General features: G+C 33.3%; 1 protein-coding gene across 5 annotated transcripts in view; it reads right to left on the reverse strand.

Moving 5' to 3' along the window:
- Positions 1 to 6,425: 6,425 nt before the first annotated feature.
- LOC132560209 (epidermal growth factor receptor kinase substrate 8-like) overlaps positions 6,426 to 24,518 on the reverse strand; it is a 64,356-nt gene continuing 46,263 nt past the window's right edge. For 4 of the 5 annotated variants that reach the window (XM_060224864.1, XM_060224865.1, XM_060224863.1 and 1 more), the window contains 7 exons: positions 23,492 to 23,603; positions 14,673 to 15,065; positions 14,395 to 14,539; positions 13,645 to 13,780; positions 13,094 to 13,235; positions 10,851 to 10,917; positions 6,426 to 8,416 (listed from right to left, as the gene is read on the reverse strand). In XM_060224864.1, the coding sequence (XP_060080847.1) occupies positions 10,868 to 10,917; positions 13,094 to 13,235; positions 13,645 to 13,780; positions 14,395 to 14,539; positions 14,673 to 15,065; positions 23,492 to 23,603 (978 nt within the window). In that variant the 3' untranslated portion in view covers positions 6,426 to 8,416; positions 10,851 to 10,867. The remainder of the gene's footprint in view (positions 8,417 to 10,850; positions 10,918 to 13,093; positions 13,236 to 13,644; positions 13,781 to 14,394; positions 14,540 to 14,672; positions 15,066 to 23,491; positions 23,604 to 24,518) is intronic. The other variant, XM_060224867.1, reaches the window with a different exon arrangement.

Raw genomic sequence — 24,518 nt, forward strand, 5'->3', positions numbered from 1 at the left:
TCTTCTTGTCACTTACAAAATAATTTACTGCAGAACATCAGTTATTCCTGTATCAGATTCCACTTCTAGGTTCCCCTTGGTCCCTAGTTGTGTCCATTGTATTTGGGAACTGATCAGTAAAACAAAATAGCCGACAGGCAGCCATCTTGGATTTTTACAATGAAAGTTTGTCATCACTATTTCTTAAGTACTAGATGAACCTTTCTCAAATTTCATATGCAAGAGAGCTGATTGATAAGTTGTGAGCCTTGTACTAAGGAATTTAAGCAGGGATGTCCTTTTTTAGCTCTGCTATTCCCCGATTATTTAAGGCTGTGTACCCGAAGACTGGTGTCTTTTGGTCAGTTTATGTCCAAATGGTAGCACTCTTAAACATAGCAACTGACTTTTGCAAAATGGACAAAATTGCTGAAGGAGCAGTGATTCAATATTTGCATAAGAAAGGTCTAGCACCTTAGGATATCCATACTGATATGGTAGCAACACTAGGGAATGATGCCCTTTCACATGCTACAGTGAAATGGTGCTGTTTCCTGTACCAACTTTCAGTCAGATGATGATGTCATACATGCAGTGGACTTCTTTAAAAGTGGCATTGAGGTCCTTAAACATCGCTGGCAAAAATGTATCAATAATGCAGGTGTTCATGTTGAAAAATAATGCAATAAGTCTGCCAAAAGTCAAAACCTTAGATATGAGACTCGCAACAATCAGGCCTTTATATGGCAGTTAGTCCTTAGTTGTTCCTGTGGGATTTTGGGACTCGGCAGACAGTCCCTAGTTGTTCCTGTTCGATTTTGGGACTCGGCAGATAGTCCCTAGTTGTTCCTGTTCGATTTTGGGACTCGGCAGATAGTCCCTAGTTGTTCCTGTGGGATTTTGGGACTCGGCAGATAGTCCCTAGTTGTTCCTGTTTGATTTTGGGACTCGGCAGATAGTCCCTAGTTGTTCCTGTGGGATTTTGGGACTCGGCAGATAGTCCCTAGTTGTTCCTGTTGGATTTTGGGACTCGGCAGACAGTCCCTAGTTGTTCCTGTGGGATTTTGGGACTTGGCAGACAGTCCCTAGTCGTTCCTGTGGGATTTTGGGACTCGGCAGACAGTCCCTAATCATTCCTGTGGGATTTTGGGACTCTGCAGACAGTCCCTAGTCGTTCCTGTGGGATATTGGGACTCGGCAGACAGTCCCTAGTAGTTCCTGTTGGATTTTGGGACTCGGCAGATAGCACAATGGCCTACATGGATCTTGATGAAGAAAGATTGTACTTCTTGAGAAGTACAAAATGGATATTTCTCAAATTTGATATTTAAATTTTCCATGGTCTCTTGTTTTGCCCGTTTGATTTTGTGACTGATCAGAAAACTGAAATGGACGTCAAGGATTTTGACAGAGAAAGAATGTTATCACTATATCTTGAGAAGTTTTCATATGTAGGTTCTTAGCTCTAGTTGTGCCTTTTAGATTTTGGGACTGGTCTAGATACAAAAGGGGCCAATAGACAACCTTCATGGATTTTGACAAATTTTTGAGATGTTTAAGGATAGATCCTGCTTAAATTTTATATACTGGAGCCTCTTGGTTCCCAGATGTGAGCTTTCAATTTTGGGACAAATAAGGAAAACAAAAAATGGCTGATAGGTGACAATCTTGGATTTGGCAGGTAAAGATTATTATCACTATTTCTTTAAAGGAACCTTAAAATTTCATGACAAAGAGCAAAAACAGAGGAAAGAATGGAAAAGATCCATTTTTAAAAGACAAGATCCTACTGGGATATCTTGTTCAAACATACAGGAGAAAAAGAAAGAAAAAAAGATGAACAATTTTTCGAAAGGTTTCAATGTAATCAGTTTAGCTCTGTTGAGCCAAACCTGAATGGTCCTCACCTGATCTGCATAGAAAAGGTAATTTTCACCTAGTAGAGATAGAAAATTGATTTCCAAGTCACATTACCGTAAAAACAAATTCCACTTCAGGTTTCATGTACTTCTAGTATGAGCACAGTATTATTATCTCTTTAAAACTCGTCCTCTAATGTCAATAGTAATAAGGAACTTGAGGAGATCAGTATTTTAACAATTAATACAATTGTTTTCCTTAAACAAATCTGCTAATTTTTAAATAAAAGGGATAGAAAACAAACACAAACAAAAGTACACTTTCATATTCTGTAATTTGAATACAAATTTAGTAACATGTCTTGTAGTGTAAAAGTTCCATTTCCAGTCAATACAAAGGCAATGTGGAACAGTTAAAGAAACTTGTGATCAAGGTAAGTATATATGGTAAAAATGTATACATGACAAGACAATTAGTAAATCCCGTAAAATTGATAAAATATTTCATCTTGAAGATAATTTCCCAACGATTTTCATTATAGCAGTATAAAGATGTTCTCATAAATTCTACGTTAGAATACCTCACTTAACAATCGTGTTGATAATACATGTCATATTGTAAATAAATTCTTCCCAATTTGTCTTGGAAAATTTGCAAGCTGAGAAAGCAGGTACTCTTTGTGGCATTTCTACCTTTTGATAAAGGTTATAGTAGGGGATTTTTCATGATGTATATACAATGGAAGGAACTTCACCTTAAAAACTGGTTTGGCTTGAATCAAAAACCCTGTTTTCGAAAGATATTTTGTTGAAAATCTATGGGAACTCGTCTTTAAATACTTCTACGTAGTATTGTAGTATTTGATTATAAGTTGAACATATATTTAAAATGATCGCTCTGAATACCTGAACATTTCAATGTAAAACTGAATAATAACTATGAAAAAAGAAGTTTTAATAAAGAATAACAACACTTTCTCAAACAGTTGGAGTCATAGCCATTGATAAAAAGAACAATGATTTATAAGCAAGTTTTAATTAAAGAATTTTGTTATTGTAGAATAATTTTATTAAGTTCATAACAAAAAAATAAATGTGTCCTAACGACACAATTACCTCATTTAACAATCAGTGAGAAGAATCCAGCTTTTTAGTGTTATCAGTTTTGTAAAGAGGGGTACTCGAGACTTTTAAGAACAAGTCAAGTATTGACTGACCTAGGACAGTTGCCCCATTAAATAACAAGCTAGCCAATCTCAAATTTCCTTTGAAGTGAGATAGTCATTGACATTTGTTTTTCTTCCTTTTAAAAAAAATTCTTTATTAAATCTTCCCCTGCAGTCAAGCAAAGATTCTCCAATTTTGGTTATATCATTTTTGAGAAAGTTTTAATTCAAATTCTTTTTAATTAATTGACCATAACTCTGGAAAATTTGAACTAACTTTAATGAAATCAGAAATTGACCTGTGTGTTCTATAATACAATTGACCAAATAAGTCTTATATACATACCTCTCAAGAGAAAAAGAGTGGAAACGACATACAACATAATAGTGGCTAAACAAAACACTACATTCCCAGATCATGAAATGACGAGGGCGTCAATAATATAACAATTGCATTGAATGTATAGAGGAAAACTGGTATACTTCCGATTCTAAGATTCATATTGATTTTGGCAAGAAATATTATTTAAATAAACCAATATGTTTCCTGAATAACTGCAGCGATGATTGCACATGCTTATACTTGATTATGTATATTGGATATCAGACAAAATATTTACACATTATTAATAATATTTAAAAATTTGAAAATATTATTTTCAAAATGAAATATATGATAGTAGAGACAAAAAAGATGTGAGTACATCAGAGTTATTAATAACAGAAAACACACAACAAAGTCTTCATACAAACTTGATATGATAAACAGCATACTCTAGAAAGACCAAAAAGAGGGCTTTTGCAAAATAAGAGGTGCCAGAGAAAATATTAAATTTATTGTATATCTATTTTGAATTTCACTACATGATATACAACACTGATAGCATAATACTCACTACAGATTGCATTTAGCTGGAGGTATTCCTTAAATAGTTAATAATGTGTTTATAGCATTGATGTGTCCACACCACTTTTGTTGACAAGGGGTTTATATAAAATTCTATTACCAGGAGACCTTGACCTCGACCTTGACATTTATATAAAATTCTATTACCGTGAGACCTGAGACCTTGACCTCGACCTTGACATTTACATAAATTTCTATTACCAGGAGACCTGGAGATTTATATAAAATTCTTTTACCAGGAGACCTTGACCTCGACCTGGACATTTACATAAAATTCTATTACCAGGAGACCTGAGACTTTGACCTCAACCTTGACATTTACATAAATTTCTATTACCAGGAGACCTGGAGATTTATATAAAATTCTATTACCAGGAGACCTTGACCTTGACCTGGAGATTTATGTAAAATTCTATACCAGGAGACCTGAGACTTTGACCTCAACCTTGACATTTACAAAAATTTCTATTACCAGGAGACCTGGAGATTTATATAAAATTCTATTACCAGGAGACCTTGACCTTGACCTGGAGATTTATGTAAAATTCTATACCAGGAGACCTGAGACTTTGACCTCAACCTTGACATTTACATAAATTTCTATTACCAGGAGACCTGGAGATTTATATAAAATTTCTATTACCAGGAGACCTTGACCTTGACCTGGAGATTTATGTAAAATTCTATACCAGGAGACCTGAGACTTTGACCTCAACCTTGACATTTCCATAAATTTCTATTACCAGGAGACCTGGAGATTTATATAAAATTCTATTACCAGGGGACCTGCTTTATATCACAAAACATGTTGATGAAATGTTATTCAGAGTAACGATGTAGACATATAAGCCCATAACACATACAGTCATTATCATTTTTTGTTAACAATTAGGCCAGCCAGGTAAAATGATGGCGACGATAGTTTAGACACATACTGTAATGTGTTAATGAAATAACAAAACTTGATTGTCAAAAAATATTATCGTGTTTCTAAAAATTATCTCCAAATAAGAAACACGTGTTATAAAACACCATCTACACATCATGTAAATAAACATCTAAAACACACAGGTAATGCATCAATGTACAAAACGCGTGTTTAATGCATCAATGTATAAAAACACATATGAAATGCATCAATGTACAAAACACATATGTAATGCATCAATGTACAAAACACATATGTAATGCATCAATGTACAAAACACATATGTAATGCATCAATGTACAAAACACATATGTAATGCATCAATGTACAAAACACGTGTTTAATATATCAATGTACAAAACACGTGTTTAATATATCAATGTACAAAACGTGTGTTTAATGCATCAATGTACAAAACACATATGTAATGCATCAATGTACAAAACACATATGTAATGCATCAATGTACAAAACACGTGTTTAATATATCAATGTACAAAACGCGTGTTTAATGCATCAATGTACAAAACACATATGTAATGCATCAATGTACAAAACACATATGTAATGCATCAATGTACAAAACACATATGTAATGCATCAATGTACAAAACACGTGTGTAATGCATCAATGTGCAAAACACGTGTTTAATGCATCAATGTACAAAACACGTGTCTAATGCATCAATGTACAAAACAAGTGTGTAATGCATCAATGTACAAAACACGTGTGTAATGCATCAATGTACATAACACATATGTAATGCATCAATGTACAAAACATGTGTGTAATGCATCAATGTACAAAACATGTGTTTAATGCATCAATGTACAAAACACGTGTGTAATGCAGCAATGTACAAAACACATGTGTAATGCATCAATGTACAAAACACGTGTGTAATGCAGCAATGTACAAAACACATGTGTAATGCAGCAATGTACAAAACACGTGTGTAATGCATCAATGTGCAAAACACGTGTTTAATGCATCAATGTACAAAACACGTGTTTAATGCATCAATGTACAAAACAAGTGTGTAATGCATCAATGTACAAAACACGTGTGTAATGCATCAATGTACATAACACATATGTAATGCATCAATGTACAAAACATGTGTGTAATGCATCAATGTACAAAACACATATGTAATGCATCAATGTACAAAACACGTGTGTAATGCATCAATGTACAAAACACATATGTAATGCATCAATGTACAAAACATGTGTGTAATGCATCAATGTACAAAACATGTGTTTAATGCATCAATGTACAAAACATGTGTGTAATGCAGCAATGTACAAAACACATGTGTAATGCATCAATGTACAAAACACGTGTGTAATGCAGCAATGTACAAAACACATGTGTAATGCATCAATGTACAAAACACGTGTGTAATGCAGCAATGTACAAAACACATGTGTAATGCAGCAATGTACAAAACACATGTGTAATGTAATGCAAAACATGTGTGTAATGCAGTACAAAACACAATGTACAAAACGTGTGTAATGCATCAATGTACAAAACACGTGTGTAATGCAGCAATGTACAAAACACATGTGTAATGCAGCAATGTACAAAACACATGTGTAATGCAGCAATGTACAAAACATGTGTGTAATGCATCAATGTACAAAACACATATGTAATGCATCAATGTACAAAACGTGTGTAATGCATCAATGTACAAAACATGTGTGTAATGCATCAATGTACAAAACACATATGTAATGCATCAATGTACAAAACATGTGTGTAATGCATCAATGTACAAAACATGTGTGTAATGCAGCAATGTACAAAACACATGTATAATGCATCAATGTACAAAACACGTGTGTAATGCAGCAATGTACAAAACACATGTGTAATGCATCAATGTACAAAACACGTGTGTAATGCAGCAATGTACAAAACACATGTGTAATGCAGCAATGTACAAAACATGTGTGTAATGCAGCAATGTACAAACAGCAATGTACAAAGTACTTGTAGTTCATCGATCTAACCTGTTAGTCATCTGAAAATATGCACATACATATGTTCTTTGAAACACATGTAAATACTCATATTATATAAAACATGGGTTCACGTATATACATATGATCTACCAAAGATGCTTGCATAATGTAAACAGCAAAACACTCACACATTAATAAAACACCTGTACATACAAAAATATACAAAACATGTGACATACACATTGATATCTACAAAACACATGTAATATACATCAACTATAAACTTGAGTACTTACACATCATCTAGCTCACACGTGCACATGTATATGTTCTACAAATATGTGCGTATGTATATATATATATACATGTATATTCTACCAAAGATGTCAACATTCATATGACATCTACAAAACAAGTGCATGTACATATGATCTCCAAGACATGTGTACCTTCATATGTTCTGCAAATCACCTGCATATATAATTTCAAAACATTTGTATATGTTATTAAAAAACCAAGTGAACATTTCTAAATCTACTTAACATGTTTACATAACAAACATACAAAATCAATGTATATTATTCACAAAGCACTGAATAATGGATATTAACTATAGTATATGTGTACATTTTCATATATTCAATATTGTACTTCAATCAGACATTTGTAGCTAAATCATTTGCATATAAAAGTGTATTGCTGAATACTTATCACATCACATATCATCCTTTTAACAATAAGTGAAATCTAAGATTTTTTTACTAAATGCCAACCATGAAAAATGTTATCAAACAAGAGTGTCTGACCTGCAGTGCCCATCCTGTCCCAGTCTGAAATCAGTGATGTACATGCCAGTCATGTTCTTATGACTGGAAATACTATGTCAGAAATATTTTTCTTTTCAGCACACAAAAATTTGATGAACTCGCTGAAAATTATCTTTCTCAAAACTAAAATTTTGATGGATATAAGAGACAGTTGCTATAAAACTGCTATTAATAGTTTTAAGTAAAAATCAATGTATTTTTATAGATAGGTTGTGTACACATGTTACAACAAGGATTTGATTTGACAGACATGTAAAATTGAATACATTATTGTGGTATCATATATACAGTGGTTCAGCAGATGTAACTGGAGTGTGGTAAAGCAGGTTAATATGTATTGTTTGCAGAATAAAAATCTATCTGTTCAACAGAACTAGTCAGTAATTGCTGCACAAGAATCAATTTGTGGTCAAGGGTTAATTGCAAAAAAAGTTTTTATAAAGAGCAATAGAATCTATTATTTGTAGATACTGACACTTCCTACTAAATATGGACTGATGTGCACATTACTACGATAAATGAGTACTGATGTGAATGTTATCACGATAAACATATCAACGGTCAATGCGTACTGAATTTACGCTTAATCACAATAAATGAACTGGATATGCATTTAATCACAATATAAATAATTATTGTACACTTAATCACCAAACACGTATCACATCACTCTTGTTTGTCTTGTTGATATGTAGCAGTATGGATTTTTCTTCGGCGGTTCTGTAACAGAGCCCTCAATGTCTTTCCAGCGTTAACAAAATCGTCAGAGCGATCACCTGTAAATAGTGAAATAGGTATGAACATACACAAATCGCTTCAAAACAAAAGAACAGGAGACTTAACAGCGATGAAGTTCAAAACTTATCAAAATATTAATAATTTTTCGTTGTCTGTATGCACATTCATTCAGTTTGCAAATAAGTTTTTTTTTCATACCAGCATGAATTTTAAAAATATCCCTATAAAAGCTTAAATAAACATAAATTTTATTATGAATCGATATTTGTCTCATCAGTACAGCCGTATCAAAAGATTAGACAGGATTTTTTTATTAAACGAATATCATTAAGGTTTGATGTATATGAAAAGGAAATCCATTCTAAATTGTTATTTCAGTGTGACCAGTGTCCCAGTGTGTTATTGGAAGGCAATGGCAGATAAATTAAAAACAGGTAATTGAATTAAGATGTCATCTCACATTGTTTTCATATAAAGGGACTGTTCTGAGGCTGATATAATGTTAGAAAAGGTTCATGCAAGGTACTAAACAACATTCAACAATACTGAACATGCAAAGTTAAGTTGTTAAAGCATAAACAAGGTAAAGCTGCCTTGACATCGAGGTGCATTTATAAAAATAGTTATATAATCTCCTATTAGCTGTTTTTAAGAAAATATCACATCCTTTTAGGGAAACACGTCCATGGATTTTGCTCTCCATCTAAATATATTTTTTTTACTCCTTGGGTGATGCCTTGACCTTTTCAATGCTCTATCATAGTGCTATCATGTGAGTGATACGAATCTGTTGGAGAAATAAGTCAGCGTAATAGTAAAAATGAGCAATATCTATCTCAGAGGAACTTCTCAGCAATCTGAAAGGTCTTTAACGTTAGCTATCATTATAACTATGAGTCAAGTTAATCAAACAGTCTTCAGATTTACCCAATAATATTTCAGACAGCAAAAATATGTTTATCCAGACTGGAGTTCAATGATTTGGAGAGTGTATAGAAAACAGGATTATTTTTGATATTGTACATATAACCAATGATTTTGATAAGATAACATGAGGCCAACAGGGGCTTTAGGGTCATCTGACTATAAAGACCTTTATATAAAAGAGGCCAAACAGACCTAAAATAAATTGCTCAACTACACTACTGCTTACATAGAACACATTGGTTGGTTCATAAAGACACTTTCTATGAACTGGAAATCATATTCTTTATAATGCACAAATGCCATTACTCTGAACATATTGCTTGTTGAAAAAGCATGCTACAAGCCCAATATCAAGACCCTTAGCCTTATGGTCATTAAGAGAAGTTGCTTAAGTATTTCAACACATTTGACCCAGTGACATTGACAGTAGGTAAAGGTGACACACTTAGTAGCCCTTCACCACAACATGCCACAGATTCAATATCAGCACTGTCAACCTTATGGTAATTAAGAATAAGTCGGTTAAATATTTCAACACATTTTACCCCTGTGATCTTGAAAGTGGGTCAGGGTAATTCCTTTTAACAAACTTGGTAGCAAAACACCCAATATCAGTACCATGAACCTTTTTGTTATTGATTAGATGTCATTTAAAGATTTTGACATATTTGACACCTGTGACCTTGAAAGCAGGTCAAGGTCATTTATATTAATAAACTTGGTAGCCCTTCATCCTTGCATCCTTCATCCACCCTGGGCCTTTTTGTTATGGAGAAGAAGTCATTTGAATGGAAAGTTCATGCATGGTAGACGGTGCACGGTAACATATAAAACATGATGGCTAAAATGGGTAAACACAAATATCCATTTTATGGTTAATTATTCCTCCTTTGAAAAATTACGATTTTTAATTAATTGACAGAAAGCTGCAAGAGACAAACTACGGTATGTTAAATCAGGCAAACATGTTACTTATTGGGACAAAATTGGAAACGGAACCCCGTCATTTTCAACTCCGATTTGAAATATACCTTTCTGGAAACCTGTTCATAATTCATATTTAAGTGGCATAAATGTACAGTCAAATTTGTCTACAAAAGCCACTCAAGGTAGAAGAGAAAAGTGGCTTTTATACACAGGTGGCCTTAATGTACAGGTTTAATTTCCATGAATTGTATTACATGGGGAACCAAAAAAGTGGCCTTTACAGACAGGTAGCCTGTGTATAAAGGTAGCACATAAGACCAAATGACTGTGCAAATGTAGACAGTTAGATGAAATTGAAAACATCTGTTTGCAAAGTTAATTATACAAAAATGTGTTATTTACTGTCTTTTTGACTTAAAGTTTCAATTTGGAAATAGCTTCCAGAAAAGTGATCGCGGTAAAATTGATGCGGTTCCGTTGTATCTGTAGATAAAGCTTGAATGGGTGCATTTTAGAATGGATATAGTTGAGGTATGGTAAATGTTTAGTGGTGTTAAAGATCAAAGGGTTAAAGATCAAGGGTCAAGGAGAACAGAAAATGTATGTACAATATATTACCATTGTCAATAAGGAACTCAATATGTGTCCAGCATATTTTCAAAATCTGTTTGTATTTTCTCCAAAACTGTTAAGAAATCCATGAAATATTGTTAGGATTTGATATAAAACTAAATCATTTGTTGTATTTACAACTGTGTGCTCTCAAAATATGTCCAAGAGGTCACTGACAAACAAATCCAAGATGATGATGATTTTTTTTCATATTTGCAACCCCTACTAAGCCACCAAAACATCCCATTAATCCTACTTGTTTGATAGTCTGAGTTATCAACTTGGAATCCTGTTCTCAACTCCACACACATGTTCACCTCAAGATGCATTCAGCTGTGTATATTGATTGATACTATAACACAAACAGCACAAAACCACAGCGCTATCAAATTACAGCTTACCTAGAAACAAATGTCACCAGGAATCAATCATTGTAAAAGTTGTATCCAAGATTGATAAAAATAATTTTAACAGGAATTATGTAACAGATACTGTAGCACATAACTCTTCAATCGTTTGCTGACATATATAAAATTTGTGTCAATTGTAAGATAACAAAATTTAGTAAAATATACTATTTCACCTCACCGAAAAACTCTAAGTATACCATGGATATTTAATTACATATGTTTGGTGTAAGATTAAGTGAGGTTCTGCTGATGTAGGTATTGTAATGATTAATTCCTAATAACATTCTAACCATGGTCGACATGAAGGCATTTTACTACAATCTAAGTCTTAGTGCTGTACATATAAGGGACTTCGTTATTCCAGACCCTTTGATACTTCTTTCCCTTTGTGTCCATATTATAAATCATTACGAAGGAAAATTCCAGATCACAAATTTCTTGTTAAATCCAGGTGGTTGGAACTCTATTATCACTGAATTGTTTCAGTGACATGGATTTGAATGGCGCGGTCCAGATTAACGAAATTCCGATATCGGTGAAACATGATAATGTACTATGTGGATTTGGTTAGACGATGTGCATACAGCAAGAGAGAATACTAAACCTGTGTGATGCTTAAATCATAAAGCCCTAGACAACTCAATTGGCTGAAAATAAGAAACATGTGTTTATGATTCAAAGTCAGATACAATTTATACCTATATAGAGTATAACATATTGACAGCTATCTTATTTGCACTAGCTTTTACCATTTGAAATGTTGTCCATTTTATACATTGTAAGGATTGCACAATATTACGCGATGTTTGCAAGGATTGCATAATTTCATTCAATTTTTGTTAGGATTGCCATAAAAAGATGCACAGAATTAGATACAGTCAATTAATTAATTAACCAGCTACCTACGACTATTCCATCCTTTCAGGACTTGTGAGTGATGACACGGACCTAAGTATTAAAACTTAGGAGGTGACTAAGGAAAACCAAAACAGATGAAAACACCATGTCAGAAGCTTGATTTGGCCGTGGACTAGTCCCGATATTTAATGAATTTCGTAATTAACCGTGACATTATTCAAATGAAATAAAGCATGTTATGCTGCTTACGGTAAACCTCATGGACCACCAGCAGTGTCTACCACCTGTATATCTCGAAGATTGTACAATAGATGCATGTGGGTAACACATTTCAATGCAAATCTAGAATTAGGTACAGCTAAGCCAAATAATGGATGAATGAAAATGCATCCTACAGTCGTTTCGCCCTTCTTATAAATTCATTTTTTCTGATATTATTTTTATAATGTACATATTCATTTATTTTCATTCATTTCTTTCCTTATTAATGAGATCAAAACTGATAAAAACTGCTTATATATATATATGTATATTGTTTTAACAATATCATGCATGTATACTTGTGAATATGCAATTTTTTTCTCAAGGTGTAAAATTTTTCACAATTTCATTCCACCTTGAAAATATTGAATAAAAGAACCTTTACAGTAACACACAGCAATGAAATGAATTCAATCTGAACCTACATAATCTTGTCTCTCACAGTGTTCTGATTATATCGGGTGTCGATACTGAAAATGTTCACTATTTCGTTTAGAGACATGCTAATGAGGAATTCCTGTTTATACAAGAAAATCTCGAGATTTCTTGGGAGAGGTTTGCTACTGAGCATGTAACATTTACTATAAGGAACATTGCCTTTTGTCTGTTTTTGCAAGCAGTGCATTTGTATTTAACCAGAATCAAGTAACATACATATTGAGGCTACAGCTGGATGACCAGCTCAGACTTCAGGGTTTCGGGTGGAGGAGACACACTTACTGTCAGAGTCCTCTTCACTATAATCAGGGGATTCAGGGGCGAATGACGGAGCACTACCAATGTGTGCAGACGTCGACGTCTCCGCTTTTTTCTTTCGGTCCTCCAGGATTTTCCTCAGCTCTGAGCCACCTCTTGTGCCATACTTCAGGGAAAAATAAATATGAAATCTTAACATGTTGGAATAACATTAAACACAAAAACATACTTAAAAAACACTTCAAGAAATATCTCTGGAAAATTCAAACACCATACCAACAAATGAGAAAACACGTCCTGCTTACTCTAATGGTACAAGCCACAAGTGTTAGATACATATTTCTATGTATCGAGTTAAGTCAAGTGTGTATTTATATCATTGTACCATGTCTTTCTTGACCTCTGTAAATCTGTACATTTCTAAACTTCGAATTTTTATTTTTGCTACATATATATAATTGCAGTAATAATTCCACGTATAAATATATATTGTTATATACATTAAACCGCTACATATTCCAACAAAAATGAACGCGGTTTTCTATATCATGTTATGTTTTCAGGTCGTTACTTACATTGCTGATTTTTTTCTGAACCAGCAGCATGCTGTCCAGTTTGTGCGCCTCATCTTTCTCCAGCAGTCGGTTCATTTCCTTACGTTGCATGGCAAAAAGATCTTCGCCATTATACCCGTCAAATGTGTTAACACAGCTGAAAATTACAATAGGATAATGAATCCTGGTATAGGTCATAGGTCAGATTATGAATATTATAAATACAGTGTAGTTCATTAATGTAGACAGACACAACAAGAAAATACCACTATGTCAACATAATTATAATCTAAACTCAAATTCAATACAAATTGAGGAAGGTATGAACAAAATAAAAATTTCCACCAAGAATTCTGTAAAAGAATAAGACCAGGAGTTCCAGAAGAGTAAGTGTCTTCTGCATCATTACCTTCACTAAGTGTCTGATCTCCTCCATATATAAAAATAAAATACTAATCAGACTAAAGTGATTGTAACTGAAGGTTCTTCCATCTACACTAAAGACCATGATATCATAGCCTGGCTAAATCATGATTCTGTTAATTATATCCTCATTAACAATTTTTTTTTTGTTACATAAATCTTGAACACTGTTAATTTAAGTATCAGCTTTCGATATATTTTCACCTGAAAATTTATACTCGTACGTAGATAACGGATACTAAATTTCAAGGAAAACAAAAAATAGAGTACACTTTAATTATTTGATTGTATCAATGAAGCCTCAGCATGCATACTGCATGGTACAATTCCAAAAATGTCTAAACATACTGCCTGCTGAAGCCTTTGGTAAGCAGCCAGTCCTTAATCTCATCTGGTTCAGAATATTTTGATATGTAAGTTGTTCCCTTCGGCGCCTCCAGCACGTGTGTACTCACTCTCTTCTTCAGTTCATCATGCAGGTCGTTCTTCGGGGCTGTGAAAAAAGAAACATTATATATAATATTTGAATCAATCACAGTGCTTCTAAGAAATTTGTTTTAGTGAAGTGAGCGTATAGATCTGACTTTGTGATATTTTATTCATTATGTTTAAGTGTTCGAACACACCTGGTTTCTTGGGTTTTACAGATGGCTGCTTTGGCTTTTTAATTGCTGGTGGTTTAGTAGTTGGTGGTGGTGGTGGGACCGCTATATCTTGTCTCCTTTCATCATCTCTCCTCTCATCCCTACCGTCGTCGCGTCGATCCCATCTTTCCTCGTGATGTCGTCCATCTCGTCTCTCCTCATACCTATCATCACGGTGATCCTGTCTCTCCTTGTGATATCCATCTCGTCTATCATCGTACCTTTCTCCATTTCTGTCCCACCTGATGTCGCGATCGATACTGTCCTCATTGCTACTACTGTAATTACTATCATGACTGCCAAAAGAGCGATCTACCTTGTCCCGCGCACTGTCCTGTCTTCTTCCTCGTCCTTCATAAGCTTTATCGCCGCTGTCTACAAATTACACCATAATGTCTATATAGTGAGTATTAATATTTGCTTCCATTTAAGGTTTTTGTAAAATTGCCATCAAAAATATCATAAATCGCAAATGTCAACCTCCATCGATAATAATGACGATTTGAACCCTTCACATTAACTGATAGTTGGCCTTCTCGTTTCTGTTTTTTCATATATCACTACTACTGTCTAGCGTTTTTACAATCTTCATCTTAAAGACAAATATCACAACCCACGATGTCCTAGTTATATAATAGAAAGCATCTGAAAGAGGCAGATATCTTTCACTTACATTTCTACCATTTTGGATAATGTTTAAATTTGTTTCACCACACAAGAACATAGTTAAAAAATTATGAATCAAATGTATGGTACAACACACAACAACATATGAATTGGGAAAAATGTGATGAACATTTCCTTGTCATAGTGAGACTTTGTTGTGAACTGGTGACCAGAAATATTTCTTTCTCTGTAGGTAATGTAAAAACATTCATGCAGTTTTCAGGACCTGTTTCATCCATTTATTTTGCAGGAAATGTTTTTATAGCCTTGTCTCTTTATTTAGAAGATGTAGAAATAGAAGCCTGAACTGATGTTATAGGAATTTTTATATGGTTCTCCTAATATAAAGAAAGGTCAAATCATTTTGGATACAGATAAACAATTTCCTTAATATCAATAAACAAGTTTTCAGATAACAATATACCATTTACATGCTGCAGACAAGCATGTATGTTTTAGTAAATAAAGACATACCATTTCCCTACAGTCGATAGGCAGATTTTGAAGTGTAATAACAGTAACATATATATAGTTAAACTAGTCTTATTTTTACGGACAAAAACGTGTCTCTTCTTATTTGCAGACAAATACATATCCTGTTCGTTACTAAATATTTATGCATGAACAGAGAAATACATGTTATAGTTATCTGACCCATAACCTTAAACTATGGTCTTGTGCTTCCTCAATTATCTTCGTTTTTGATTCCTTTCATCATAACAAAAGTTTGACAAGAACTCTTACCCTGACCATATCCTTATTTATTTATCTTTTGATCAACTTTGACCTTATGACAAAAATTATACCAGTAAACTATTTGACCTCTGACCTATTGAACTTGACCTTTAGTCAGACGAGTTGTGAGTTGTGGTTAGATTATGATCAACTTTGAAATGTAAATTAGAAGTTCTTTAGTAGCTGAAGCTCAATGACTCAATCATAGTGCAGTGAGCAACAACCGTTGATGATTTATAAAGTTTCAGCAGAATCAATGCTAACTGACTCGAATGATATTGGTATGAGCACAATTTGATATATTGTTTTCTGTTTCAACAGTTTACCTCGAGATGCATTGCTTACCGCACAAGAGCAATGCAGTTGTTTCAAGTTTCATCAAAATGCCTTTCACAACTCAAAAAAAAATGGCATGGATAAGAATGTACTGACAATTTTTTTCAACTTATTTGACCTTTGACCTGTAGGTGAAAGTTAAGGTAATGTCATTTTGTCACATAAAACCTGCAGCTGTTGTACTACGTTTCAAATTTACACCAGACGTATACGATGGTTCCAAAGTTATGCACTGGAAAAGAATATAAACATATGTTTGCACTTATTTGGCCTATGATCTTAACTGGAAGGTCACAACCTAATTTGATCATTTATATTGAGATGCAGTTGGGTCAGATTTTTACAAGATATCTCTGAGGGTTCAAAAGTTAGTGTATTGAAAAAACATACTTGCAGTTGAAACCAGAAGAAGTAATGGTAAATTTCTCCTTTTTCATTTGAGGCGAGATATAAATACAAATACACCATTAAGTTCCAAGTCCTCTAAGACAAAGGTTGTGGTTAATATTCTTGATATTTTTTCATACTTATTGGTCCCTATTTGTTCTTGTGATCGGACAGAAATAGGCTTCTTTGCCTCGTACTAGGATTCCTTCACTAAAAGTTTTAAGATGAGATACTACGGAAATGTATGAAATACTCAGAATACATTTCATTATAATGAGAAATGTGTGATCCAAAGCTTGTTTGGGTTTGCCTGAAGGTCAAGTTTCCTACTGAAGTAAAATAAAAATGAAAAAGTACACATGCAAGACTAGAAAGAAATTCAGTAAGTACTAACAGGACATGGAGAATCCCAAACAAAAACAGTTTATAATATTTTTAACAAAATCCAAAACCAGATAACTGAACAGGGAACATATTTGTGAAATTTAATAAATGTGACCATTGAAGATGTGCTGAGACCTAGTGACACTAAAAACTGAAGGTTTGATCCACCCCTTATTTCCACTACTAAAATTAATTCAAAATGTTTCAAACCCTACTGGTGTAGAGTTGTATTTATCAAAATCTATGTAAGAAATATTTAAAAACCCATATTGTTTAATACAATTGCTTTGTAGTAAGATCTGTTCTTTCAAAGAAGGATGTTTTATTTGAACATTGTACAAGTTACCTGTGGATGTTACTTTGCAACTGAAACTAAATAGCACTAGACCAAGGCTATCAACACCGAATTGATCTACCAATCCACCATTTGTAATTATATTTTAACCTGTGATTGTGACTTTTGTTCTGCCAGATATATTCTATATGTTTTACAAAAGAATTTGTATAGGATTAATTTAAATGCAATGACAACATGTATATAGTTATACATATCACAATATATCCTTACCTTCAATTTGTAGGTCAGCCTCATCATCGGTTTGCTTGCCATTACTGCATATATCACTAACCTATGAACACTCACTAACCCAGGTCCATAGACTTTAATCCAAATTGGTTACCTTACATACAGGAATAACATTTTTGTCTCTTGTCCACCTTATAAACAAGAGGCCCAATGGACCTGCACAGCTCACCTGGTATTTACTGTATTTCATTGTCTCAATTGTATTTGATGTATGTCTAAATCAAATGAATTTGAAACATTTGTTTACTGGATTGCATTGTTTAGAAGAATTACCTAAAAGAAGATGGTGGTTACCTCACTGAACAACAAACATACCATACCGAGTAATTAGGGTACAGTGTCCTGTTCAATAACACATCCATCACACCACATACTGATCTGTTAATCATCTTCCTGATAAACACAAAACACAACGTTAATGGAGCATTGAACCACGCCCCTGGAATCTCAACCTACAGTCATATAAGCCAATGCTCTTCTAATTGAGCTACTTTGAAACAAAAAAGCTAACATTCCAAAGTAAACATCATATGTCTACAGTTGCCGCACTCTGTTGTGGAATACTTCAATCAATGCAACTTATGAGCATGTGAAGCTATTCGAGTGCAGAAACAAGGTTGGTAATTTCATTTTTATCCCATTTTTGTTACGTGAGAGAAGACGTTTGAAGGTTTTATCACATTTGGCCCCTGTGACCTTGATTATGTTCTTTGGTACACTTTATCTGCGCTAATCTATTAGCTCAATCGCATGTTTTGAATGTTTCGTGAAAGATGATTCCTGTGATCGTGAGTGTAGTTAAAGGTATTTTTATTTCATAAATCTTTGTTTCACTTCATCCAAGGAATCTACCAGCCAAACATGATTGTGTTTTTGGTTATTGAGAAATAGTTTCATGTGAAAAGTTGACGCCCAACGCCCAGCAGACGACAGATGATGGACACCGCACCAAGACATAAGCTCACTTGACCCTTTGTGCTAGGCGAGTTAAAAATTGGAGACATATTTCCAGTTTTACAATCACAACTCTTGGTTATGCGCCTGCTTGTAATATCTAGACCTGTAGCATGCACAATTCTTTCATACTCTATTCTACAATGTCATCGCCTTCAGTAATTGTACCTACGAAAGTCCATGTCAATATTCATGTTGGAGGTCAAGTACTTTCCAAAATGTCTCATAAAAGCAAATAATTAGTTTCGATGTTGTATCGGTCACATACATTAAGTGTCCTGTTCGGTCAGTGTCATGCTCGTATGAAGAATCAAAGGCATTTTCATGATGTATGTGTATTTATTCATGTTAATGATAAACGCAATACAAACGTTATCCATATTATATGAACATATAAATGTGAATAAATTGTTTCCTGTTTTCAGTATTTAACATTTGTATCATGTTCACAACCTTAACGGCAGCAGAGTGAAGGTAGGCAAGTGCATCAAAAGGATAATGCTGGGAGTTACACAGACTGGCTTCTTGACGAAAGTATCCCTTCCAGTAGTTGTTAAAATGCAAATATAAGGAAGGTGGAAGCAAATTATAATCTACCTAGCGCCCTCAAATCAATAGGACAAAAAGAAATTGAACTTAATGTAACTTCTTTCCTTAAGAAGCAAGTTGTAATTGGAACTTACAAACAAAATCTCATTCTACCAGGACTTTCAATGAGATGGTGGAATAAGAAATTGTCTTTGATTTCCCTTTACAAGTTATGAAAGACTGGCTTTGCTCTACATATTAGTACATAAAACCAGACATGCTAAGTAGCAAACCCATCATATTAAAAGATGATGTATGGCATTGACAAAATACTAAACAAAATTATTTAGAATATATACAAAGTGGCATGCATAACATAACATTTACAAGTGGATAATGACAAGGTAAAGAAGAGATGCAGCAGTGCTTACACAGTAAGGATAGGAATGTATGTAAATTGGAATTCTAAAACATATTCAAGCAAGGATATTCATGGAAGCAAGAAAGGAAACAAAGTGAGATGCAAAATGAGGTTAGTTACTGTCTAAAGAAGGAAAAGTCTACACAAAGGTTAGTACATGATATAAAGAGATGACTCAAGGTGAAGAGAACATATTTTAAAAGTTCATGTTGATTTTTTTAAACATTAATTTCGTAATGCGCATATGAATATGTCTTTCACAGAGATGATACAACCTGATTTGACCGTGCGCACAAATGGCTGGATGACAAATTAATTCACCACCACCAAGGTATGTTAGCAATTAGCCATTATTATTATCTTCATGTTAGTCTTTTCACATCACACTGTTAATAACTGTCAAATATTAATGTCTCTGTCTAATCAAATATCATGTCAAAGTAGTGTTGTAACTGCACCTGTCTGTCTAATGATGTCAAACTAAAAAAAAGATTGATAATATTTTCAAACACAAACTACACCTTCTAAATCAATCAACTCCAAAGTATATAATAAATAATTTTTAAAACATATTTAATGAAAAATAAATTTTGAACTGTTTCTTAATTCAAAACGGTGCTAAAATTAAAATGACAATTAATGAAAATATTAAAAAAAAGTCTTTAAATGTAAATCAACAAATTTTCAAAGTTGAAATAATAGAGAGTAGAAGATGTGCAAAGGTCATAGAAAAGTGCTGTAAATTACTATTTAGTGCATATTACTGTTTGTACAGTCGTTAGTCACACAGGAGACTAAGTGATTCCTCCACTACTGGATGTCGTTATTAGTAAACTTAGTTCAGTGCATGCTACACAACATCACGCCAACCCAACAATATTCTGTCAAAGCCAACATCTGACAGGACACCAACCAATACAACACCTCAGTATTTCTACATTGCTCTTTCATCGATGATCACTGACATTACAGTGTCACCGGATATTCCAGGTGTATTCACGTTATGGATGACCTTGTTTGCTTCCAATTAGCAGGTAACGGCTTTTTGGCCAATGATATAATAACCCTACCTAGTGATACGAAATTGAAAGTTTGAAGCCTTGGAAACCATGCCAGCATACCTTCATTAGCACTTACCTTTACAAGGTCACTTCTGCTCCAAATGACATTGTAACACATAAATGACTTCTTTTATCAATAGCTTACTCTCATCTTAAATGAAAATCTGTACAAGTTCAAAATAATCATTCTATTTCATCTCTCTGTATATTTTCAAGTAGTCAGAAAAGAATATACCTGAATACCTACACTATAAGGAAAATATTGATCATGTTTGGGAGATCTTTACAAATAATTCACTAGTCAAAGTCTACATCTCCTTTCAATCACAAAAGATCCACGAGGTGTAACAAGTAATAAAGTATAATACATGGGTTTCTGTATCTACATCTTCAGCTGAGTCACTGATCTCATCAGTATTTTTCTCAAATATAAATACTTTGACAGTCGTGGTAAACAATCTAATATCTAATTTGTAGATTCTTTTTTCAAATATTACTCCCATCTCTATCAACACGGCCCTCTCTCCCATCCCACCCACCAAAAATAATTAAACCTTCTACATTCTCACAGCCAACAGAGTTGCAGTTTTGTAAATTCCCAAAAGGATAATGAACAAAGTCACATCTGAAAGCTGCACATCAGTACTCTTCCTATCATTACTGAATAAATACTTGTTTTCAAGCACATGGCAACTCATGTGCTGTTTTGGCTTCTAGGAACTGCCAACGTTCATTGCTGTCATTTTTGGTTTTTTGATAAAGCATCTAATTAACTACGCTCAATACACCCAAAGCTATCACAGTCCTGTATTTGTAAATTACATGAAAATATAACTGCATACAACTACAGCCACACAAACCCTTCATGTGCAGCATTTTTAAATTCTTAGATGAAATGATATTCACACAAAGTAAAAATCATCTGGGTTTTTTTCACTAGAAATATTCTTAACCCTAAGTCCTTATAATTAACTTTTCTTTTATAACAATCATAACATGCACTGTTGCCAAGTCCATCAATGGGTACGAACATGCCTAGTATACTAATTTTGATTCTAATAGCCAGTAGATTTGATATTGTCCCCATCTATATGAACTGTAACTATTCTTTAATCTACGAAGTGGAGCAAAAAAACAAAAAAAACTGTTAAAAAAAAGAGGTATTATGGAATGCATGACTTTTCTGTGATTAAACTCCTCTTTTATAAAGTTCCTTTGTCCTAGTGAATCACAGGATCTCCTAATGTCTGTGGCTAAATAATAACACAGATGGAATGGCTGGCATAGGAAACAGTAAATCTGATTTCTCACAGCATATCAAACCATGGAAATCTAATGGCTAAAGAGGTCAAATAATAACATATATATATCGGTCTATTTGTACGTAATCATGTACTGGGGGTATTATTGACAGTGAAATGGGTAGTAAACGAACATAAATATGATGTACATAAAATGTGACATATATAATAAACAATTTGGTAGAGGATAATACTCTGAGGCTATGGTCTTATATACAGATTTATCTCCCTTTATCAGTATACTTGCACAACAAATGTAACAGCTTTAATGAACACGAACGGGAGAAATTTCAGAGAAGAAAAACATTCTCCGTTTGACAAGTATACAACTTTATAGAGTGAATTTCTTTACACCTAGCAATGGAATATATCCCAGTGTGCCAGGCAGCAAAACAATGTGACAATGTAACTTCCCATCCCTTATATGCCAATATGTACCATGTATTAAGGATCATTAATATGTGTATAAATATATATATGTATAAATATACTAAAATGTAATCAATATATTGGTTTGCTGCTGTCCTGGCAACAGATCACTTTAATTATATACAATGCATGTATCATCATGTAAATTTGTCCATAGCACTTATCAGGGAAAAAATATTCTCTTTTTTATTAGGAAAATGACCAAATAAATATCCAAAGCTGGGTGTAAAACAGCTGCTTCACCAAAGTCAATCAAACTTTGTGAAGATCAAAATTCAAATCTGGCAGGAAATGTGATAGCAAAACGATTATTCTGATTTTCCCCAATTCTTATTTATTACATCACCAATATAACAACAATTCTAGAAAAAAAAAATAAACAAGAACTTTCAAACTAAAATATTTTGATTAATACCAGCAAAATATTTGATGAAATATATTAGTTGATTTAATTTCATAAATACAAAATAAATTTCATATCAAAATATCCCTGTACCTATAAAGAAATTTGAAAAAAAAAACTGGGCAACAACTAATTCACCCGTTGAGGTTGGAAATATATACAATCAAGGTAGAAAGATTTAAATTTACAACAATGACATTAACTGGAATGTTGTGATTTTTGTTGCACTTTCCCTGTTCAAATATTTCATAACTTTTCCATGCAGTAAATAAACCACTAAAACAGATCATCCAATTTGTTTCAGATTAATAACAACCATATATTAATTGCTCATAAAGACTGCTCTATATATATATATATTTATTTTAGTTATAGATTTTTTATGAACAATTAATTATGAAACTTTACCTAAATAATATTAGAGAAAAATAATTAATTTCTTGGAAATTACTACCATAAAACATTATATTCATTCCTGAGAAATCAAGTAAAATTGCTTGCTTTCTATAAAGAAACATTGGCATATTCTAAAATCATTGAAGTGATGTATATTATGTCAAATTTAAATATAGCTTTGATCCTAGTGCTCAAAAATAGCGCAATGATTCACCTCTACGAGCTCCCATACGGTTGTCAGGGGGCATGGGTGGTGGTACGGGGATGTTGTGGCGCGGTGCAATAGAACTGGTGAAGCCTCCACTGTGTCTGTTATTGAAATCATTCTGAAAAATTAACAGGAAAGAAATTAAAAAGTTCTTGTATATCTTCTGTAGCGAAGTGTGTATTACCAAGATGATATTTAATTGACAGGTATATTAAATATATTTAATGTTACTTACTACTTATGATTTATATAAGTAATAACAGTAAACAATAAAAAGAAAATAATACAGAAAAATCGTAATATGTATCTCCTTTAAAACTGTCCATATTCATTTCTGAAACAATTTACTGACAAAATTGTAGATTTCAACAAAACAACAAAATTCCTCCCTAAACATGTAACAATTCTTGATTGAGTTAGGTAATATACAGCTCCAGGAGAAAAGGTAGATAACTCTTTCTTCTGCAGTTTTAGTATAACCATCCACCATACTCTCATGCATACATGCCCTGTACTACAGTGGTACCTCATACCAATAGTGCTGGGTGGGGTTAATGTCTTTAAAAACATTCCCATTTAATCATTATTCATCACATTTCATCTATGATTATCAAGAAATCTATAATTTGTAGATAAATATACTTTTTCGCACACTAGGAATGATACTACATTTGAATTCTCATTGTAAACTTGATTCAGATATAACTTTTAACACATCCTTGTAGAAATTATATATCTATACATATGATGGATTCAGCCACCCGTTTAACCCAGAATAGATAGTTACCATTTGTACATCTACTTTTATTTCCTCTGAACATTTTTAGAGGCAAAAAACAAAGAAACATATCACACGAGTTTCTCTGTGAGAACACAAATCATAGATATTATTCAAAAATACAATATTATTAAAAATAAGTTTATTATCAATGGGAAATATTAATTTGATAATTTGTTAAGAAATAGCTAACCATACAAACAAGATACAACTGGAGTTTTTCTAATGCATGACTTTTAAACATACTTAAGTATG

This window comes from Ylistrum balloti, unplaced genomic scaffold (genome assembly GCF_031769215.1).
Source record: "Ylistrum balloti isolate Yb309-2 unplaced genomic scaffold, AGI_CSIRO_Ybal_v1 Utg371032, whole genome shotgun sequence".
Classification (NCBI taxonomy): domain Eukaryota; kingdom Metazoa; phylum Mollusca; class Bivalvia; order Pectinida; family Pectinidae; genus Ylistrum; species Ylistrum balloti.